Source organism: Netta rufina (assembly GCF_964035555.1).
Source record: "Netta rufina genome assembly, chromosome: Z".
NCBI lineage: Eukaryota > Metazoa > Chordata > Aves > Anseriformes > Anatidae > Netta > Netta rufina.
In genome coordinates, this window is record NC_140126.1 from 64473917 (window position 1) to 64494694 (window position 20778).

Below are 20778 nucleotides of genomic sequence, written 5' to 3' on the forward strand. Positions count from 1 at the left end.
CATCCTGGTGTGCAGTTTTCAAAACTGGAATAAGAAGTACTAAGAAGATGAAGTGGACAACAAAAACGTGTTATAAAGGATTAAGTGCTAAAGGGATCGCTAGGCACTGATTTTTTTTCCTCATAAAGGCAGAGTTCTTGAGAGTCGAAGGCAGGACAACCCAGGGCAAGCCTTCCCTTCCACCCAAACGCACCACCAGAAACGCTGCACCTCTCCAAGCGGTGCTGGGTGCGGGTCACAGCACCCGTCCTGCGCCATGGGGCAGCGAGACGCTGGAACTCTTTTTAATGAGCATCTCTCAGCTTCGTGCCACACAGCGAGGCCTCCCCGCGGGCAGGGCTCCTCCGCCTCGCTGCTGCAGTTTCTCAACGTGTTGTGTTCTTATTTTTTTTTTTTTGGGGGGGGGGGGTGAAGGATTTTTATTTTCCAATAAAGGTGATTCTGACAAACCAGGGGCTGGCTTGGCCCCGAGGGTAGGCCCACAGCGGCTGGCGGCCGGCAGGCGGCGGCGCGGCGCCGGAGGGAGAGGCCCCTCAGCGGGGCGCCGCCTCCGCCCGCCCCATGCCGACACCGACAGCGGCACCGCCGCCGCTTGGGGCGGAAGCGAGGGCGGTCGGCGGCCGGTGCCGGGTTGGAGGAGCCGGGGCATGGCGGACGGGAGCCGCTCGGTGCGCGGTGGTGGCGGTGGCAGCCCGGGCTCCAGCCCGGTGCTGGGCGGGCGGTGCCGCGGCTGGGCGCCGTCCGCCGTGCCGCCGGGTCACGGCTTCCGCAGGGTGACCCTGACCAAGCCCACCTTCTGCCACTACTGCACCGACTTCATCTGGGGGCTGGCCGGCTACCAGTGCGAGGGTAAGGGGCTGGGGCTGTGGGGGGGGGGGGGGGTGTGGGGGAGGATTTTGGGGGTGCTCGGAGCGGTTTCAGCGCTGCCCCGTCCCGGGAGTGCGCTGCTGAGAGGCACCCGGCACCCCCGCGGGCACCTCCCGGTGCCCCGCAGCAGCGGCGTTATCGCAGCCCGGCCCGCTTTTTTTACCAAAATACAGCCTTAAAAATACCCTCCGGCTTCCTCCGGCTGGAAGCCGGGGTGTTTGCCTAGTTCGGGAGGCTGTCCGGAGCGCTTTCGCCCTCCGGGGTGGCTCCTCCGAGGGGTTTGTGCCCTGGGGAGGTGCTGCCCAGCCACCTCGGCTCTGGTGGTGCCTCCAAAAAACCCCGGTCTGAAGGCTCCAGCCCAAACGAGCCAGTGCGAGAGGTGGCCAGGGAGAGAGAAAAACACCCGGGGAGAGAGAAAAATGTTAGGGAAATACCTATAACATCACCGGCTATGCGCATCTCCACATAGCACGGAGTGCGATATCACGGGGCGCACGTGTGTCCATCCTTATGTCAAAAAAAAAATGTGTTTTCTTATTCATTTTTGCTTTATTCCTGCTGTTTTCAGCCGGCTGCGCTCCTCGCCGTGTTTCTCTTTCCTGGTAACTCGCTGCTGAACGACGGGTTTCAGCAGTACCTGGCGTGTTATCTGCTGACTGGGGCTGCTTGTGACAGGTCGCGGTGCCTCGTTAGGCAGCCTGCTCTTTCTGGGTTATTTAATGGACGCTAATGCGCTTTCTCCAGCAGTGTTTGAAGTGAATTCTGTTTAATAATTACCTCCCTGCCACATTCGCTCTAACTAGTGGAATTTGATCGTTGTTCTTTAGAAAGTAATAAAAGGGTGCCACGTTGATCAAAAAATCGAAAATAACCCACCCTGCTTTTAGTGAAGGCAAATGTTTGCAGCAGACTGAAAAACTTGGTGGGTAATAGCTATCTCCTCCTCCCCAGAGAGGCTGGGATTACAGGTGTAATTGCAGCTGAGCTGATCTCTTACTTAGCTGGGCTCCTTCCGATGAACGGCATGCAGGCTTCAAAATGTAGCTACTCCGTGGCCTTTTTCTGGCTTTCTGGATTTGCAACAGCTTCTCCTACAAATCCTCTGTTTTCAGGTGCTCAGTCACCTGATGCTCCTTGTGTCTTGATAAAACCGGTCTGGACCAAACTGAAAGTTTCCGGACTTTGAAGAGAATTGAGCAAGCTGCAGATAAGACTCCTCCAAAGTAAAGGGGCTGGGGGCAGAGAGCTTGCCAGTCATTGCTTTGAGCAGTTGTGTGGCCTAAATGGCCTGGATTTGAGTTTTAATTGCAGTCGTGCTTTTGGCCCTGTGAAAATGACATCTTGCGTATGTGAATTTTCTGGTCAATGGAGTTCTTTGGTAAGCCTACCAAACTGCTCAGCATGGACTGACACATGCCCACATGGGTTATGTGGCTGTTTACAAAAATACAGGAAAGCATAATGAATGCTTAGCACATTCCTGGCTGTGTGGGCCAAGATGAGTGCTTCTTTCCTTTTCTTCATGCAGACTCTGAAAAATACATAGGAGAGATGCTCCGATAATCTTCACGTAAGGCACAGAGCATCCTGCATCTAACCCCTCTGTTTTAAGGTGCAGCACACCTCTCCAGTGCAGGGCCTGTGGTGCTGTGTCGCCAGAACTTTGCACAAGAAGGGAGACAAATCTGGGGAGAACTGCAGCTGTCCTGCTGGAGCTGCATAGGTATTTTTGTAAGTGATGTTTTAGATGGAAGCTGGTAGTCTTACCATGCAGACTAAGTTGTGTCTGAAGATGTTACTGTCTTATGCTTTTGTGCACGTACTTAGTTTAATCTCAGTCAAACAGGCCTGCAGATGTTTGCCCTTTTTTTTTTTCTTCACATTTGTTTTCCATAAACCCTTTCTAAATGACTCTTTATTTTTCTTGCCACTTTACACTGTAGCTGTCACTTCCTTTGATAAGTATGTGTATGTGAAAGAATAAGTGATGTTTCGATTGCAACAAGAACAATGACTCTCTTGTATTCGTCTTGCTTTCCAAAGCCTGGTCATTTCAGTTTTGAGTGGGTTTTGAATTTCCTCAGGCTTCTCAGGGAGGAAGCGTGTAAGTGGCTGGTTTTCTGTACGTGTATGTGTGCATCCTATAAGTTCAATATATAAATCTATTCAGTACGTAAAGTCTACATATGAAACAAAGACAGTTGAGTTCTTATGGGTCGTGGAATTTAATTTCATACACTCAGAAAATTGTGTTTTGTTTTGTTTTGCTTTTTTTAGCAAATACTGAATTTGAAGTTTTGGATTTATATCTATCTACCAATAAATACTCTTTTCACAATGCTTTTTCTTTTTTATTTTTATATATCAGATTTAAAAAACAAACAAAAAAAAAGTGTAGGAAGAATTATGGATGATTCTATGACCTGTATGTTCTGGAGGCTACAAATTCTTCTAGTGCTATAAATCCTTCTAATGTGAAATTAAGTTGATTTATTTTAGCCAAAGGTAAAACATTTGGGATTTAGGTAATAAGCAAGTTGGTTGGCAAATTAAACAGAATTATTCAGTCATTTTTAGGTTATTTTTATATCTTTTACTGGAGCATTTATTGGAAGACACGATTAGGGTCTTTTTTGTATTTTTTTGTACCCCCTTCTACTAGGAGAATGTCATTCAAGCACATAAGGTGCTTGTCTGGATATGAAGGCAATAAGTGAAGTAATACTTAGGGAAATATCATCCTTTTTTTTCTGTTTTGTTGCTTATGTTTTAAGGCTTTGTATTCTAAGCAGAACCTCCAAACTTACTCCAAGGCACAGAAATTCCTGTTTCTCCTAAGCTGGTTCCGCTGCTATCTGACAGCACTTCAACTTTTGCAGAATGCAATGCAAATGGTGAACTGGAGTTAAGTTTGTCATTAACCCCTCCCTTAAAAAACATAGCCATAAAGGATTGTTTTTAGGCGAAGCTGCTGTGATTCAGATATGCACGTCCCAGACATGGGCAAGCCATGTTGTGTCTTGCTGGTGCAGGAGAACATGGAGGTGTTCGGACAGCATCTCTGCAGTGATCTGGAGATGCACATGTGATCCTGGTTTAGTTTAAATCTTGGACCCATAGGCAGTTTCTCTCTTCAGAGACGTGGAAATAGCAGCAGGGAGCACAGGGAAGAGGAGCGATCCCCTTGAACTCTCATCCTTTCTGGTTAATTCTGTGCTTGGGTCAGGCAGCTGGAACATCCTTGACCCTGCTGGTTTGGTTCAGCTTAGTTTTGAGGAAAGTGACTGATCTATGAGATTCCCCAGAAGGTCTTAATGCTTGCAGTTCAAAAGAAAAACAAATTATTCTGTCATCCAGTGAGCTTGGCTTGCTTTGTTGCATTTTAAACTAAAAATAAAAGCTGCAAGGAGGTAAAACCACAGTAAAATCTCGCTTCTATCCCACAATCAGTTTTAATTTTCAGTACTAGCTTTCTTTGTTCTGCTGCATGTTCCATGTCAGTGGTGAGGCCTTTCAGTGCGACAATACGTGTTTGATGTCGAGGTGTGATGTGAGTTTGTGGTTGAAGTGTTGCTGTGTAGATGTGACTGCTTCATTTAAAGCTTACATTGAGCCATGTAGCTCCAAATCCATCTGAGGAACAAACACAAACTATGTCAAAAAATAAAAATAAGACAAAACCCCCAAAACAAACAAATAAAAATAAAGCTCCAAAAGAAACCCTGAGACAGAAACTTAGCTCAGCTCTGGTCAAGTTAAAACACATGTTGGGAAAAAAGCTGGGAACATTGACTGACAGACGGAAAGATGCCATTTATTTACCAGTCTGCATTTTGAGGACAAACCATTTTGCACTGAAGAGAATTTCTTCTCTTTTCACCTTCTCCCTCTGACAGTGCTTCAGAGAAAAAATATCATTGTCACCATCAGTGATGCGAAGGAACGTATAGGGAACTTTGCAAGGATGAGCACAGCTCGTGTAGCCAGAAGCTATATTTTGTGTTGATGGAGTAGACCCACATTTGAGTCCAGGAACTAAATTAGGTAGGAAATAACTTGCTGCAGAAAGTGTTAAAGCCAGTAATCCAATACCAGGCTTCCCACAGCACGTTTATATATCATCTCTGTCACTGCCTCGGTCTGACTTGGTGATAAATGACAAAAGCAATAAAGAAGGTGCTCATCAATCCATCATGTTGTGGAGTAGCTTGTTCTCTGCAGGTTTTCTTTCCAGGCAATCTTTCATCTAGTATTACATATTTTTTAAATGTTCAGGTATTCCTCAGCCACCTTCTAGCCTTATACCCTCTGGTTCCTTTCCTCTTGCAAGAAATTTTTTCAGTCTTCCTCTGGTGAGTTTCCCACGGACCATAGTTCTTGCTGTACTGTGTAAAGGGTCTAAAAGCCTTCTATTCATTCTTGCAGTTATGTGGGAGATGAATGCCTGACTAGTTATTTTTTTCTGATAAACAAAGCACATTGAACTCTAAGGCTTTCCCTGTAAAGCGCTTTCCAAGCGCTGTACTTGAGTCCCTTAACAGCATTTTCTTAAAGAAGCTGGATAGACTGTTTCAGGCGGAGGTGAGGTCAGTACTTTGTGGCTACAAAGGTGCTCTTCTGCTCCTGCTTTCCAAGATATTTGTGTGCATGCCCCTCGGCTCAGGTCCAGTTCCTTTCTGGGAGTCAGTGCACTGTGGTATCCCCTTTCCTCTCTCCCGTGTTGGTGGTGTGCATTCCCTGTTTCTAGACGTAGGAGTTTGTATTAAAGTGGCATGTAGCACATCTCCCCCAGTGACGCACATCGCTCTGTGTGATTACTCTGTGCTCCTGTGGGTTTAGTCATCAGCACTTTTTTTTTTTTTTTTTAAGTAGTGATTTTGCTTTTATGTCAGTGTTTTCCTAAAATAACCTGTGGTAGCACTAGGCATAGTATCCTGGGGTTTCCTACATGAAATAATCCCACTAAGCAACCGTGTTGCATGGGCAGTTTCCTTGCAACAAGGGACATGTTATGTGTAATGGGCGTTGAGTAGCCTAAGCACAGATGCTGGTCTGGAGATAGGGTCTCCTGCTTATTGTCCGGTGCAAGATGACATGCAGTGGTTTTAGCTTTCATTCTCTTCTTGGAAGCTTGTAACAGATGTTTCTAGTGTTGCCTTTTTTCTTTCTTCCCTCTCTCTTGTTCTGATTTCCAAGTCCAAGGATAAGGAATTTTCCTGCATCGTTTTCAGTGAGCTCTTTTGGGGGAGGCTCCTCCTAGCTTGTCTGTTTTCTCCTCTTTTATTATGTACGCTTTAGAACTTATCTACAGAGTTGTGTTTTTTTTTTTTTTTTCTGCTTACTGTCCTTTCAGAAGTCTGATTCTCTTCCTGCCTTTGGAGCTTTTTTCTCAGGTGGCAGCATTTTCCTGACTTATATTTGACTCAGGTTGTCCCCAGATGACTTCTGCATTTTGGTCATATTGCCTGTCTCCCAGAGTTGTTTTTAATGCTGCGTTTCATCACTTCAAATTGTCATTTTTCTGGGCCACTTGTTGCCCATAAGGTCCATCCTGAGCGGGCTCAAAGTCCTTGCCTGCTTGGGTAAAGCCCTTTGGAGAAACTGCTTTTGCAACGCCTATTGAAACCAGATGAGTAAGTTACCTTCGTGTATTTACTTTGACTCAGCTGCAGTGTGTGGAAAGAACAGGATGTGTGTCTAGCATACAGCCCTGCTAAACAACAAAATGATGTCTTTTGATCACTTCTTGATCTTTTCTCTCTCTTTTTTTTTTTTTTTTTCCAGTCTTTTTGCTTGATGGTGCCTTTAAGTTGTGAGAGGAGGCTGTGAGGAAACACACCCAAGCAAAGAGCAAAAACTAATCTTTGCATTATCACTATGTGATAGGGAATTTGCTGGAAGCATACTTCTTTTTTCTTTTTTTTCTAGGTGTGCATACAATATTCTTCCCTTTAAATTGTATTGTTGCCCACTGATGCATCACTTGTGGAAGTCCCATCAAGTCTGGTACTCACTAGAGTAGAATTGACCCCTAATTTCACTTTCTATGTTAATTTAAATATTTTTATTCTCTTGAATCTGAAAGAATGCATGTGTTTGCATAATACATCTTCATGTATGCATATTCCCATGTATATGTGACTATAGATATAAAAGAGCATGTTTGTATTTTTCTGTATGTCTTTGTTTCTTTTTTTTTTTTTTTTTTTTCCTATTTAAACGATTTAGTCTGAATGATGTATGTGGAAGCAGGATTAGGATTGTACAGTATGCTGATACTGTTTACCTGCTTGGTGGTTTTTTAAATACCACATGTATGATATAAAGTTCATGCCACTTGCTTTGTAAAAACAAGGTAGTTTAAGATGTGAAGCAACTCAAAATGATAAAAATAAAATTGACTTGAGTTGGCCAGCTTAATCAGTCCCCGGAGGTTTCACATACAGAAGATTGCTGGAGGCATTCTGAATACTTTGCTAAAAGCAGGTGCTTGGGAGAAACTGAATGATTTGAGCTTCTGGTGTTAAAGTAGGAGGAGCATGTTGTTCTGTAGGGTTGTATTGGATTACACTGGTAAGGAAATAGGACTTCCAGTTTGTGTGAGATTAGGTAGCAAAAAAATCTCTGTTCCTCTTTGCATTTTTGACTTGGCAGAATGTGTCATGTTTGAATGCCTTGGCTTGTCATGATGTAATTCAGGAAATGACACTGTCCTTTTTCTGCAGTACTTTCTCCGTAGCATGTGGAGATAAGAACTGGTACGCTCTGTTAAGCAGTGAGTATGGAAGTGCTCCACTAACCAGTCCCTGAAGTGTTTTGAAGGAGAATACTTCCTCAGTGCTGAAATCTTTCGGGAGCTTCAGAAGAAGACAGAAGAATACAAGGAAATTGCTAAGATTCCTCCACGTATGAGGAGGGCATGTGGGAAGTGTCTGGGTATAGAATGGAAAGGCTCAGTGGGATCGGGTGCACCCTCAGCAGGTTTGCTGATGGCAACAAGCAGTGTGGTGCAGGTGACACATTGGAAGGAAGGGATGCCATCCAGGAGGACCTGGACAGGCCTGAGAGGTGGGCCTGTGTGAACATCATGAGGTTCAACAAGGTGATGTTCAAGGTCCTGCATCTGGGCCAGGGCAATCCCAAACACAAATACAGGCTGGGCGGAAATGACTGAGAGCCCTGAGGAGAAAGACTTGGGGGTGCTGGTTGATGAGAAGCTAGACACGAGCCAACAGCTCGTGCTTGCAGCCCAGAAAGCCAACCACATCCAGGGCTGCACCAGAAACAGCGTGGCCAACAGGGTAAGGGAGGGGATTTTTGCCCTCTGCTCTGCCCTTCTGAGACCCCGCCTGGAGTGCTGTGCTCAGCGCTGGGGCCCCCAGCACAAAAAGGACATGGAAGTGTTAGAATGAGTCCAGAGGAGGGCCATGGGAATGGTCAGAGGGCTGGAGCACCTCTCCTGTGGAGACAGGCTGAAGGAGCTGGGGTTGTTCAGCCTGGAAGAGAGAAGGCCCTGGGGAGGCCCTGCAGTGGCCTGGCAGTACCTAAAGGGGCCTACAGGAAAGCTGGAGGGGGACTCTGTGTCACGGGGTGCAGTGGTAGGGCAAGGAGTGATGGCTTTAAGCTGAGAGGTAGTAGGTTTAGATTAGGTATTAGGAAGAAATTATTTAACAGGGTGGTGAGGGAGTGGACCAGGTTGCCTAGAGAATGCCCCATCCCTGGAGGTGTCCCTGACCAGGTTGGATGAGGCCCTGGGCAACCTGATGTAGTGGGTGGCATACCTGCCTGTGGCAGGGGGACTGGAACTGGACGGTCTTTAAGGTCCCTTCCAACCCAAACCATTTTATGTCTCTCTGATTCTAGCCCTCTCTGAGACTGTTGGTCTTCTTTCTTTCAGGATCGAAAATGCCTCTTGTGAGATGAAAGATTTTCTTTGGAGCTTACTTAAGATGCCAAAGTGTAAATCATTACAAACACAAATTTGCAGGGGAAAGTGCTTAGAGTTAGCATTCCTGGACTGTATCTGCTACAAAAATAGTCTTCAAATGTGAAGCAAAGGTGTGAGTTGAGTAGCACGACCTAAGAAAAACAGCTTGTTCATGTTATGCACTTCTGAAAACAGTGTTGATATAGAGGAATGGAACGGGGGATTTCAGACTTCATGGATATTCACAAATATTTAGGGAATTTAATGCTCTCTAGATGCTTCTGCAAGCTGATGCAGAAATTCTGGGAGGCAACAGAGGCCATTGCATGTACTGGTGCTGTAGGACCATACTGGGATCGTTGTTGCTGGCCTAAATGCATGAGTTGTGTGCAGCACATCTCCACCCACTCCTGAGGATCTGTCATTGGTGTCAACAACAGCCCTTCAGAAAGTAATTACAACACTTTATCACAGAAGGGGATGGAGTTACAGCTTGAGGAAATGGCACTCACAGTTACGTTTGACACCTGGATCGTGGGGACTTAACTGTGCCAATAGCAGATGCTGATTGAGAAACCAAGTGTATGACCCAAAGTTAGCGGAGGAAGAGAGGCACAACCTTCCAGAAAAGTGAAATATTGGATACCCTGTGGGAGGCACAGGGAGGGAATATGCTGTTTGTGCCATTGCAGGGAGGAGACAGGCTTTCATTGTAATATAAATCCTAAGAGCTGTAAGTTTTGAGAAAAGAGCTTTTGAATTGAAACACAGCATCTACTCCTCTTATGGTTTCCTTTTGTTGTTGTTTTTTTTCTCTTGTGTGAAGATGGCTTTCCTGTGTGAACAATACCAAGTGAAGCAATTCTTGCTTTGGTTTCTGTGCCATTGACTCCTTTAACTGTAGTTTCTCGTTTTAATGATGATGAAAAGAAGTTAACCACTGCCTCATTTTCCCAGTAGAAACTGTGTCCATCAGACCTCCCCAGCCAAATCCTTGGTCAGAAATAGGCTGAAGTAGCAGGTAAAAATACTGTAATGTTAAAAATGCTCTTCAAGACAGTTAAGTATCCTCATGTCTATGCTGGTTCAGACCTCCTTTATTCTATCCCTCCTGTATTTTCTTCTATCCAATATAGCTCCTTTTTTGGCAAGTGCCTTGAGGTTTCTTGAAGCCACTGTATTTTTCATTCAAGCATTATTCTTCAGTAGGAGCAAGTAGATTATTTTAAAAGTAAGTCCTCCTCCTCTTCCTTCCCCCGAGTCTGGAAGGATAATGGAGATATATCACACTAATTCAGTACCCCAGGGGTAGACTATGAATTTTATTGGTTCGAGAACCGAGCTATTGCATGTTGAAAGATCTGGTGTAGTTGTAGGTGTTGTATATAACATTTTGACATTGCAGGCTTCTGTTCTCCAGTTAGATGTTAATGTTCAGCTTCTATGAATTATATATGAACTTATTCATGTGAAGGAGAGACCGTTCCTTAAATTCAAGATAAGTATAGGCCTCAGTCTCATCAGTGACTCAAGCCAGTGTGGTAGAATTGAAATCACCACTCTTTCTTGACAGGAATCTTTTTAAAATATTTGAAATTTGTAGTAAGATAGGAACGGTGATTCCAAAAAGTGGCACAAAGATTAACAAGTTCAATTTGGGAGCCTTTCTTTAAATAGTGTGTTTTATTTTTTCCTCTGGTCTGCCTTGTATGAATCATTTACCTTTAGTTTCCGGATCATGTCAATACCCTTGTAACAAACAAGCTAAAGAAAGCATTGAGTGTACTTATCCAGCTGGCCCAGGAGCTTGTTTCTTTGGATTTATTTATTTTTAAATTCGTGTTTCTAGCTCCGTTTTTCACTGGAGTCCTGTAGTTTTGTACACTTCTGTCTGTGCTGCACTTTGGAAACAGAGCACTACAGGAATGAGAGGTAGGGGTTACCATGGCAACTGCTCTTTTTCTTTCCTCCCTTGTTTTGTTGTGTTTCATGGTGATGTGAAGTGTTGAGATGTGCTAAATAATGTTGAAATTACCGTGTTAAAAGAGCAAGAGCACTTACCTTGGGTTAAAAAATACTAATAATTTGGCCGACATTTAAGCTGTACGTGGTGTTTCTTTTAAAATTATAACTTCAGTGGAGGTAGGTGGGTGCTATTGTAGTTAAGAATAACTGTGTTTTTTATTCTAGTCTCTTCAATTTTATTATTTTTTTTTTTTACTGCATTTTCATGTTCTGTATTCACTTTCTGAAAGGGGCAGTGAAAGGAGCTGCACCTACTAGGGAATCCAGCCCTCCGGCATGCTGGTTGTGTCACTGAGTGGAGGAACTTTGTTTTATATGAAATGCTGCTGTTCTTTCCTTAATGCATTCGAAGACTTAGGTGTGTTTTGGAGGGAAATTTTGCTTTCTTTCCTCCAGGGCGCTGAGCAAATTGATTTGGTCTCTGTGTGCGTGCAATATGCGTGCACTGTACCTCCGTACCCCCAGTGATGCACCCTGTGGTCTCAGGACTGCATTAAGACCTTTCCCCATACTGTAACATTCAGAGCATCACCAAATCTTGGCGTTTTGTGAGGGATTCCAGGCAATTGTTTCAACACCATCGTTTTCTGACAAAATACCATCATGGCATATGAAGTCCTACTGTGCCTTAAATTCTGTTACAGTTTGCCCTGCTGATTTAACTCAAATTATTTTTTTTTTTAAACCCAAAGATATGATTTTGTTGTTTCTCCTTTGTGTGAGGAGATGTTTTGGTGTGTGTGTCTAAACTTGCAAAAGTGTTAACAGGGCTGTTTTTTCAGTGCAGGAGACCTCTGTGTTGTTTACCTGGGTTTTCAGAAGCTAGTTACTGACGTGTGACATTGACACTGCGGTGTGTGAAGTTGTGCACGCTGTGCTGGGCAGGCAACCCGCAGGAGCGATGCAGGGAACTGTGCATGGTATTTGAGGGCTGGAAACTTACAATATTTAGCTCGGTTGCCCAGGCACGACGAAGATTTGGTTGTGAGGATGCTTAGAGCGAATGTCAAATAGTTTTAGTGGAGTTTCCTTAAAACCGAGGGCCGGGGTGGGACCACCTTGTGGTTGGTGTTGTGCTGTTTTGTTCTGAATACTGCCAGCTATAGCTCTTTGTTTTGCCCAGTAACCCCGAGTCAGCTGGAGAAGGATGGTAAACAATTGACAAAGTTTCTCTTTGTAAAGCCTGGATTTGAAAGCAGTAAATTGGAGAAGCTGTTGCAGACAACTGCTGCAGGGTGTTAAGTACCATGTCTTTAGTATTCATGACACTGGTGTGCACGTCCTCCTTGGGACTGGCTGAGTCTCCCTCTGAGCTCTCCTGTTTTTACCTGCTACACGTTTCTCTGCCCCTGCCTTCCCTCTTTGCTTACAGCCGCTGCAGAGCTGGCATTTCTCTGCTGTAGCCCTTGTTTTTTTAATCCACAGTTCAGTTAATAGCGTGGGCAGTTGTACACTAGAGGACAAAAGAGGCTTCAGCTTTAGATAAAGCCAGGGAAAAGAGTGTTATTTAAGTGCTTTTCAAGGGGGTTGTCCGTAATGGCAGGTGATGTGTGATTTTCTTCTTATCCCCATGGCATCTTGCTGAAATTCTGAGTTGGCTGTCACCAAAAGATCCCTGCTGTGCCTTCCAGGAGCATGAGGAGGTACACCCCTTCCTTCCCTGCAGGTACAGGACCTCGGGGGGGTTCTGACAGATGCTGATCCGTACGACCAGGACATGCTCTAGGTGCTGAGTGTGGTGTCCACACCACTGCACTGGGCTCAAGGCCTTTGCAGGTTTATGTGAACTCTAAACTGTATTTACCTTGGGAAGGCAAAGAGGGGAAAGCCGTGCCATTTTTGGCTGGCATCTGGTTTATATGGGCAGCCTTCATCCTCTAGCCTGTATGGAAGCTACTGGAGTGCTTAATTGTTGTCCCTCAGACAGGCAGATGTCCGTGGTTCGGAGCCTGAGAATGGGAGGCTGTGGTTCCTCTTTGTTGGGCTGGGAGGTACAGCCACCCCAGAGGCCTGTTGCTGTGGCATCGCGGGTGTCAATTCCCATGCAAGAGCCACTTCAGTGGAAAAATGAATTCACTGGACGGAAGGGGAGGAACTGCATCCCTCCAGGCTCCCTGTACAACTCCACGTTGTGAACAGGATGCCTCCTCCTCTGAGGATCTTCTGGGGAAACTGTCGAGAGGTTAATTTGCCAAGTTCTCTCCCAGTGCTGGAAAACTTATTGGAAAATTGCCCTCTTGGAAATTTCTTGTTTTCTAGCAGTGAGCCAGCATCTTGTCCCAAGACACCATGGTCCTGTCTGTGGGCTAAAACTGAAGGAAAAGGAAGGTGTTGATGCGTTCTGGGTGTAAATGTGAGTTAAGCACTAGCCATCTGTCGAAGGAAGAAAAAAATCTCGTAATGCCAGGGACTTGTTCTAAGCAGAAACCACGTGCCTTTGAAATCCTGTGCCCAAATTATTTCAGAGGTGGGAAGTCTGACCCAGCTTTCTGTTGAGAGGAGAAAGTAAAGTATATGCAAAACTTAACCTTTTTTGTTTATTGAGGCCTGTACTCAGCCAGACTGTATTGTTACTGGACATATCTTACAGCATGGAAGGAGAGGACCTCACCGTGTTGGCTGAAGACTTTCTTCTTGTTATATGTAGGGTGTCTAGGACTTCTGCTGGATGTGGGTATGACCTGGGGACAGCCTCTTGACCAGGTAGAAATGGCACTTTTACCATGGTGGTACAGCCTGCTTGTGCCACTGTTTCTTGCTCCCAACGTGCAAAACCCTGGTGGAGCAAAACGCCAAGCGTGGGTGGCTTCGTTGCCCCTGCAGCTGCAGGTGCTCTGGCTTTGCCTGCACAGCAGGGTTTGGGGAGCCTGCTCTGGGTGAAGACAGGGGATGGAGGACGGTGAGGGTGCTTTTCTGACAGGTGAGGACCTGTTCATTTGTCAGTTCAGGGCTTACCGTGCCAGGGAGGACGGAGAAACAAAATGAGGCTTGTTGTTGACCCTGGACTATTCGCAGCCTGCTGATGAGAGAAAGAGAGAGGTCCTTGGTGCAGCACAGGGGCTCTGTAAGGTTGCCACAAGTCAGTCAGGCCTACGTCACCAAATCAGTGCTTTCATGATTGACAGTCCAAGTATATCACTGAATTCATTTGACTCTGCCTCGTTATTCAGTGGCTTGTCTTGTTTTCACTTGACTGGTTTCTGTGTTGTTTCCTAACAGCGACATCTGAAATACAAATGAATAGGGATTCAAGTGCGCTGCCTTGAAATTACAGAGCTCAGATGTTTTGAAAACATTTCTTTTGGGTATCTGTACCTATATATAGAGCTTGCAGTCATGCAGGCAGTTTTAGAAGCGTAAAATACCACGCTATCCCCACTGTGCAGGGGGAAACTGCGTTTTGGTCAGATGGAGCATATCCTTGTAGCTCTTTTTAAAGCAGGGATAAGCATGGATGGTTAGTGAGTAAGACGAGAGTCCCAGAAAGGACCTGGCATGTATGACTGATCAGTAAGATGCTCAGTAAATGATGAGAAAATCTCAACAGGTTTCCAAATCTCAGTGGATTTGCAGAGAAATGGAATCCACAACGTGGTAAAAATGAACTGTAAGACACTGCAGTGAGAGAGGAAGGTGTTTTAACGCCTGACTTCTTAAAGCTTTCAGAGATTTTTCCATCCCTGCTCTGCCATTGTGTGAGGCGTCCTGGGCCGGCCACAGCTTCTGGTGACAGCTTCTCTGGTGACATTTAGCAAGCATTGCACAACAGACTTCTAAACTTATCCTAGGTTATGCCTTGCCTGAGAGAGCACACCAATATCGCACACAGGTCTTCGCGTGTTTCTGCTGAATTGGGAAACGAGCTGGCAAGGAGCATGGCTGCGTCCAGCATTCCTCTCAGTGAATAGTCACAGTATTCAGACTGCCCTGTGGTCACAGTCCTAAACACAAAAGCTAAATGTGTCTGTGTTGGCAAGCTGTTACAATGGAAAAGGAGCTCAAAGCTGTGTAGCAAATGTAAAATTTAGTCCTGCAAGCTTCCTGTGAAAAGAGAACAGTGCTTTCAAGTTAGTGATGAAAAGACCCTCTCATCCATTAGCTTGAGTGCTGCTGTTTGTATAATCTACCTGATAACGATGTGTTTTATATTCATTTTAAAAAAAAAGAGAGATTTTAAAAAATGTATTTTTCTCCAATCTGTGAGTGCTTAGCCTCTGGGCATTTCCTCAAAGCTATTGTCTTCTAATTATCAATGGATCTCTTCAGTGAACACAAAGGCAGTCCTGCTGAGCAAAACAGCCTGCTCGCAGGACCAAGGACAACTGCAGGGGTGAGCGAAAAGGCCCCTACATGGCAGAGACGCGGTAAGCTTAGCTTGTGTTTTGGCCTGTGTCACATCATGAGCATGCTCTGGAAGAGCAGGAGGGGAGGAGGAAATAACCTTCCCAATTCTGACCAAAATAAAACTGTTTTGATTGTGTTAGGGTGACTTGGCCTGAGTTGTCTTGGTGCTCACATGCCCTTTAAGTCCCACTGATTCATTGTTTGGAAAGTAGAGACTGTTTGAGTTGGCTTGCACAACGGCTTTGAAGCTCTGGTTTGCTCCACGGCGTTGCTAGATTCCTTGTTTGTTTGTGCTCCGTCCATCTACAGGCAGTTGCACTTCCTCCTCCCAGCCTTCAAGTACTCAGCAGCAGCAACACCTTCTGCGCAGAACATCCTTGCCATTGTGTGCCTGTGTATTTTTATTGAACTGATCTGAACAAGCTGACTTCCATTTTCGGCTACTCTGGACCCGTCTTTCTTCCCCAGCTGCTCCGAACAGCCTCTTCAGAAACCACTGCTACTGTGCTGAGACGTGGAGCCCTGCAGGGCTGGAGCAAAAGCTACACCATCTTACAAATGCTGACAAATAGAAGTGTTGTTTTGGAAACCTTTCCAGGTCCTGGGCTGAAATAGTTTGGTTTAGTGATCCGCCAGAAGTCCAGGGGGCCCTTCTGTGTTTTAGGGTCAAGTTGGGGAAAGTGGCTGAACTGAATAAACACTTGCTGTCTTTTTTTTTTTCTTTCTTTCTTTCTTTCTTTCTTGAATTCTAGCAGTGATGGCAAGTGTTCTTAATAACAGAGATGTTTTTCAACTTGCTGAGCACTGTCTTTTTTCTTCTGGGAGGGGAGAGGTAAGAAATAACCACCTGAAAGACCAGATAAGATTTGCCACTTTGTGTTTTCTGCTCTGCTTTCTGTTCCACTGTCAGTACATGCCCAAAATAAGCCCCTTTGAAGGTTGAAATAACCACCACCACCTTGCCTTGCTGTCGTAGCTAGCTGTAAAAACAGTTGCAAAGAGAAAGGAAGATACATGGTTCTTCATGGTTGTAGCAAACAGGGCAAGAAATGCTAGACATGCCTTTTAATGAGGGAGATTCAGCTTTTGCACATCAAGCACTGGGCTCCTAACAGCAAGGGCTTGGAAGGATACAGGGTGAGGCTGTGGATTGTCTCTCCTGGGTGGATTTCTGGAGCATGTTTGGCTGATGCCTGTCAGGAATGCAAGATTAGCTGAGCTCTTGAGGTCGTTTGCTGCCTGGATTTCTGTAAAAATTAATGTATTACCTACATAATTTCATTACAGTTAACTCTGGAACGTACTGAGGTTCATGCCCAAAATAGTACATACTTCTGCAAAAAACAATTTTGAGCAATGTAGGTATGTGCTACAGAAATAAAACGCTGTTTAAACCATAGCCTGGATGTTTGAAACCAACTGGGGCAGACTTGTTACTGCTCTTCTGCCTTTCTTCATGAGCTGGGTTTCAGTTTGCAGCTCTGAGAGGAGGATTTAAATCCTAATGCTTCCATCATCCTTTGTGTTCAGGAACGTCCTCGACTCTTCCTTCCTGAGTAGGTGCCTTTTTTGGGAGAAAACCATGTAAGACCTCTACATTCCCACAGGGATTTGTTTTGATAAATGCCAAGATTCTTCTGTTGATCACAGAATTTGTAGCATTCTCAGAGTGGAGCTGGCGAACGTTTCATAATTCTGAAGAACTCCTCGTAGTTCTGTCTTTGGGGAGAGGAAATGCCTGTAGCCGGAGAGTAGGTTGCAGTGTTGGCTTGATGCAGCACAGGCAAACTCAAATACTCCCTCTTGCTCTGCGTTGTTGATGCCTTATTTAAGTTGCTGATGTACAGAGCAAAGATTTGTAATAATTATGTCTAGTTAAGAGGAATATTTACGTTGCTAGAAGTACTGATGGATATCTCTTCTCACCAGTAACGTTGACAGGAAGCCTGGCAATGTAGCTGAGGGTATAATTTACCTCTCATTCATTCTTTGTCTTGATGAAAATGAGATGTATGCTACGTGTTCTAATTTATAATCTGCTGTATTGACTTGAAGGAAAAGAATCTTGGCTTCTGCAAGTCGTTGTGCTTCAGTGAGCTTCAGGGAGTCACGCTGATTTATTTACAGCATATGAGAGTGACCCTAGCTCTTCAGGCTGTGTTAGGTGTACTTTCTCTGAAAGCCTGCTCCACTCTTAACATTAGTGCTCTCTACTGCGGTTAATGAAAATGAAAAATACTGAAATTATTGAAAAAGAATCAAAAAAATTTCCCCCGCTGGAGTAAATTACCTCTTTGGAGGAAACGGCATGAGCGCTCATTCTTTCTGTAGTACCTGCTGCATTTAAAACATTTCCTGTGAAGCAGAGGGCTTGAAACTGAACCACATATTCTTCGTGCTGCCAAGAGACTGCTGCTTGACTCGATGCCTCGGAGAGGTGGGTCTGCAGGGCCACGTGCATGGCAGCGTGGAAGGGAAGATGCACACACGCTGCCTTTCCAGCGAGTCCACCCAGCCCCAAGCAGCAGCAGACCCGTATTCGTGGTGCCCACCGCCGTGGTGTTTGCAGCCTGGAGGCAGGTGCAAGCTCTCATCAAGGTCCTGCTTCTTTTCAGCCGACTTCGCTTGGCAGCAGTGCTGCTGCTGGTAGCTGCTGGGATTTCTTCAGCTGGAAAAGCAAAAAATTTATTGCGGATGAGTTTTGTCTGATGCATAGAAAGCCTTAACGAGCTGAAGGTTGTGGCACGAAGGAGGAGAAAGAGTCCTGGGTTGCGGTGTTTTATGATAAAGAGAGGAAGTGCAGTAAGGTTAGAGATGGGGAAAACATAATTGTACAACCTGCATCTAATACAGGAAGCTATTTCTAAATGTGCTCAGTTTTTAAGATGAATACATTCAAATTTAAGCCTAAAACTGCTGTGTATTCCAATTCAAGGCAGTAGGAGTACTTCTAAAGTTGCACTTCAGATACTCATTGAGGATTTCACCTCTATTTCCCCATCTACTGCTTCATCTTTTTTACAGATGACCCTTTCAGGATGATGTATGTTTGGAGAGCTATCATCTGTAACACTTGCAGGCAACCGATGTCGGGTAAAAGCTGCACAAGATTTAATCTAGTAGAACCACCCTGTTTTTTTTTTCATCCTGCGGTTTCCATACATTCAAGGAAATGCTGGCAATGCTCCCCTGCCTACCCAAAGGGTGGTCTGGTGCCAGAGTCAGTTGTTGGCTGTAACCACAACCTTTTCTTTGTTGTTTTTTTTCTGAACATTTTACCAGCAGATAGATGTAGCCACGGCTAGCGAACACGGAAAGGACCTGCCTGGAACTGAAAGTTGGCATTCACCACATGTGAAATGCTGAAATAAAACCAGACTGAGGGCAGGCCTGCTTTTGAGCAGCAGACAGAAGCGATAAAGGGAAGCAATGAACTTGGACAAGGCTGCAGGTGGGATCTGGGCTGTGGTGCCTTGGTAGAGATGTGGATGTGGATGCTGCTCCAGTTGCCTGCCACCCCCTCTGAAAGGGCAGTAGTGAGCTGAGAGTTTAAAAGGGACGGTGGCTGCTGAGGACTGCAGGGGAATCTTTGTTTTGAGTGATTTAATTTCAGTCCACCGTCGTATTGCCAGGGGCTGATGAATGTAAGGTGGAGTGCTTGAAGGTGACACGCACAAATGCCTATGTAGCCTTTTAGGTTTTTTTGTAGAGAAATGCAGAGAGTTTTCATTTGTGCTCTCCTTTCACATGTCAGGCAATCCTGTCCTGTAAACCCTCTGAGACAGGGATTTCTTCCAAGTCTTAAATTTAACAAGATGCCCCAGTGAATTATTGCTTTTCATTTAGTTTTATTTATATTCACATTAATGAGTTGAGTATGTGCTTTAATGTGTTGCTCTTATGTTTTTCCAGAAATGAAAAACTTAATGTACACTGATAGCTGGGAAAACAATTCTGAGTTACTAGTCCATTTGTGGCTGAGCTAATGTTTGTTTTAAAAACAAACAAACAAACAAAAAAAAGCCATTTAGTCAACTGGGTCGTTCAGCGATCGCTAACTGTAGTTAAAAGGTTAGAAGAAACTCTGGCAGGTGCTTGCTGAGAGTGGCAATTTGTGCAGGTGAGCACAGTGCAAGCTAGTGAGCTCTGGCGTTCATGCAGAACTGAACAAAATTGCTATCTGCCAACTCACCCAGGCAATACTGAGAGGTCGTGTTGTCTCTTCACGATAGGAGATGATATTTTCCCAGTGCTGTCCATGCGACAGAGATGTTGTGGTGTTTCTTGTGAAGTTCTGGAGCTTGCTGCAGGTCTCCTGCGCATGCAGGGCGTGCATGGAGAGAGCTCCCTGCAGCACGAAGAGGATCAGATCGCGCAGACAGCAGGAGGGGATTGCTGGGAGGAGGAGAGAGCGTGGTTGCTGCTTGTGATGCTGGTGCGCCTGAATTGTGGGGTGTATGGACCAGAGGCAGAGGAGGATGTCAGGATGAGCGCAGGTGGCAATCTGGGAAATATTTAGGTAAGCCCTGCTCCGGGAAAGCATTGGAGGGTGTGTTTGGAGGAAGAACTGCAGTTTTGTTAAGCTCAAACTGTGTGCCCACTGAAATGAGATGGATGCTCCTGGGTTACGAACACACATGTCGGTAGGTCCGGAGTGAGTCTTGTGTTAAGTCTGTCACACTTCGAGGAGAGGGGCAAACTTGCTTTGGTCTTTGTATTGGCATTCCTCAGTCTTCCTTGGAGAGCAATTTGGTAGCTCTACTTTTAGAGCTACAAGTGCTAAATGTGCTTGTGTTGGCCCCTGTGGGACAGGGAAACGACACTTAGCTAGGGCTGTCCTCTCTGCTGGACTCAATGCACATGACAAGCATGTTGTCTGCTGCTTCTTCCAGATCAAAACGTTTGTGGGAGCCATCTACAGTGCGTTGCTCTGTTCTTCCCTTTGTGGTCTGACTAGTTGAGAACCAGGAAAATGCAGGAGAAAGCTGCCATTTTAATTAATTTCTTTAGTCACTGAAGTTTCCTCCTTGACTCTCTCTCACCCCTTTGTGAAGCTCTTGAGAGCAGCCTGTAGGTGTCTGAAGCTTCATGTTGTCACCTTTTGCAGGCTGGGGACCTAACAACCTCTGTCAGCTTGCTCCTGCCAGCCCCCTGCACCTAGACAGGTTCAGCTTAAACTTCAGGGACCACCCGCAAAATAGTGAAGAGGCTTCCTAAACGAGTGGTTGGGGCAAATGTTTTCTGGTGGTAGCGTGCGTGGTAAAACCCAGACTGGTGGGAAGTGGGCAGCTAGCTTTTTTCCTGCAGCCTCTTCAGACCTGTCTGCACAGCAACCAGCTGCCTTCCTGCAAGCCTGAGTGGAAATGTTGTGGAGACCTGAGGGGAGACTCGGTTTCACCTGTCTACGTCCATGTCTACAGCCTACATCTACATCCAATCTAAGTGAATTCGTAAGAATTCACCATTCTGGGTCTGTCCTGCTTTTTTGGAGCAGGAGATGCATCTACAATTACTAGATTCTCCTCGGTTTCATCTGTGCTGATGTGCTGTATGCTCCTTCACGTGACATTTACATACGTTGGGTGTCTGCATTTTCAGCTCTGAGAATCTCCTTT

The 20778-nt window shown here is 45.3% G+C and overlaps 1 protein-coding gene across 3 annotated transcripts in view; it reads left to right on the plus strand.

The window, feature by feature from the left end:
• The first annotated feature begins 618 nt into the window (after positions 1–618).
• DGKQ (diacylglycerol kinase theta) overlaps positions 619–20778 on the plus strand; it is an 89233-nt gene continuing 69073 nt past the window's right edge. For all 3 annotated transcript variants that reach the window (XM_084305471.1, XM_084305472.1, XM_084305473.1), the window contains exon 1: positions 619–849. In XM_084305471.1, coding sequence (XP_084161597.1) covers positions 648–849 — 202 coding nt within the window. In that variant the 5' untranslated portion in view covers positions 619–647. The remainder of the gene's footprint in view (positions 850–20778) is intronic.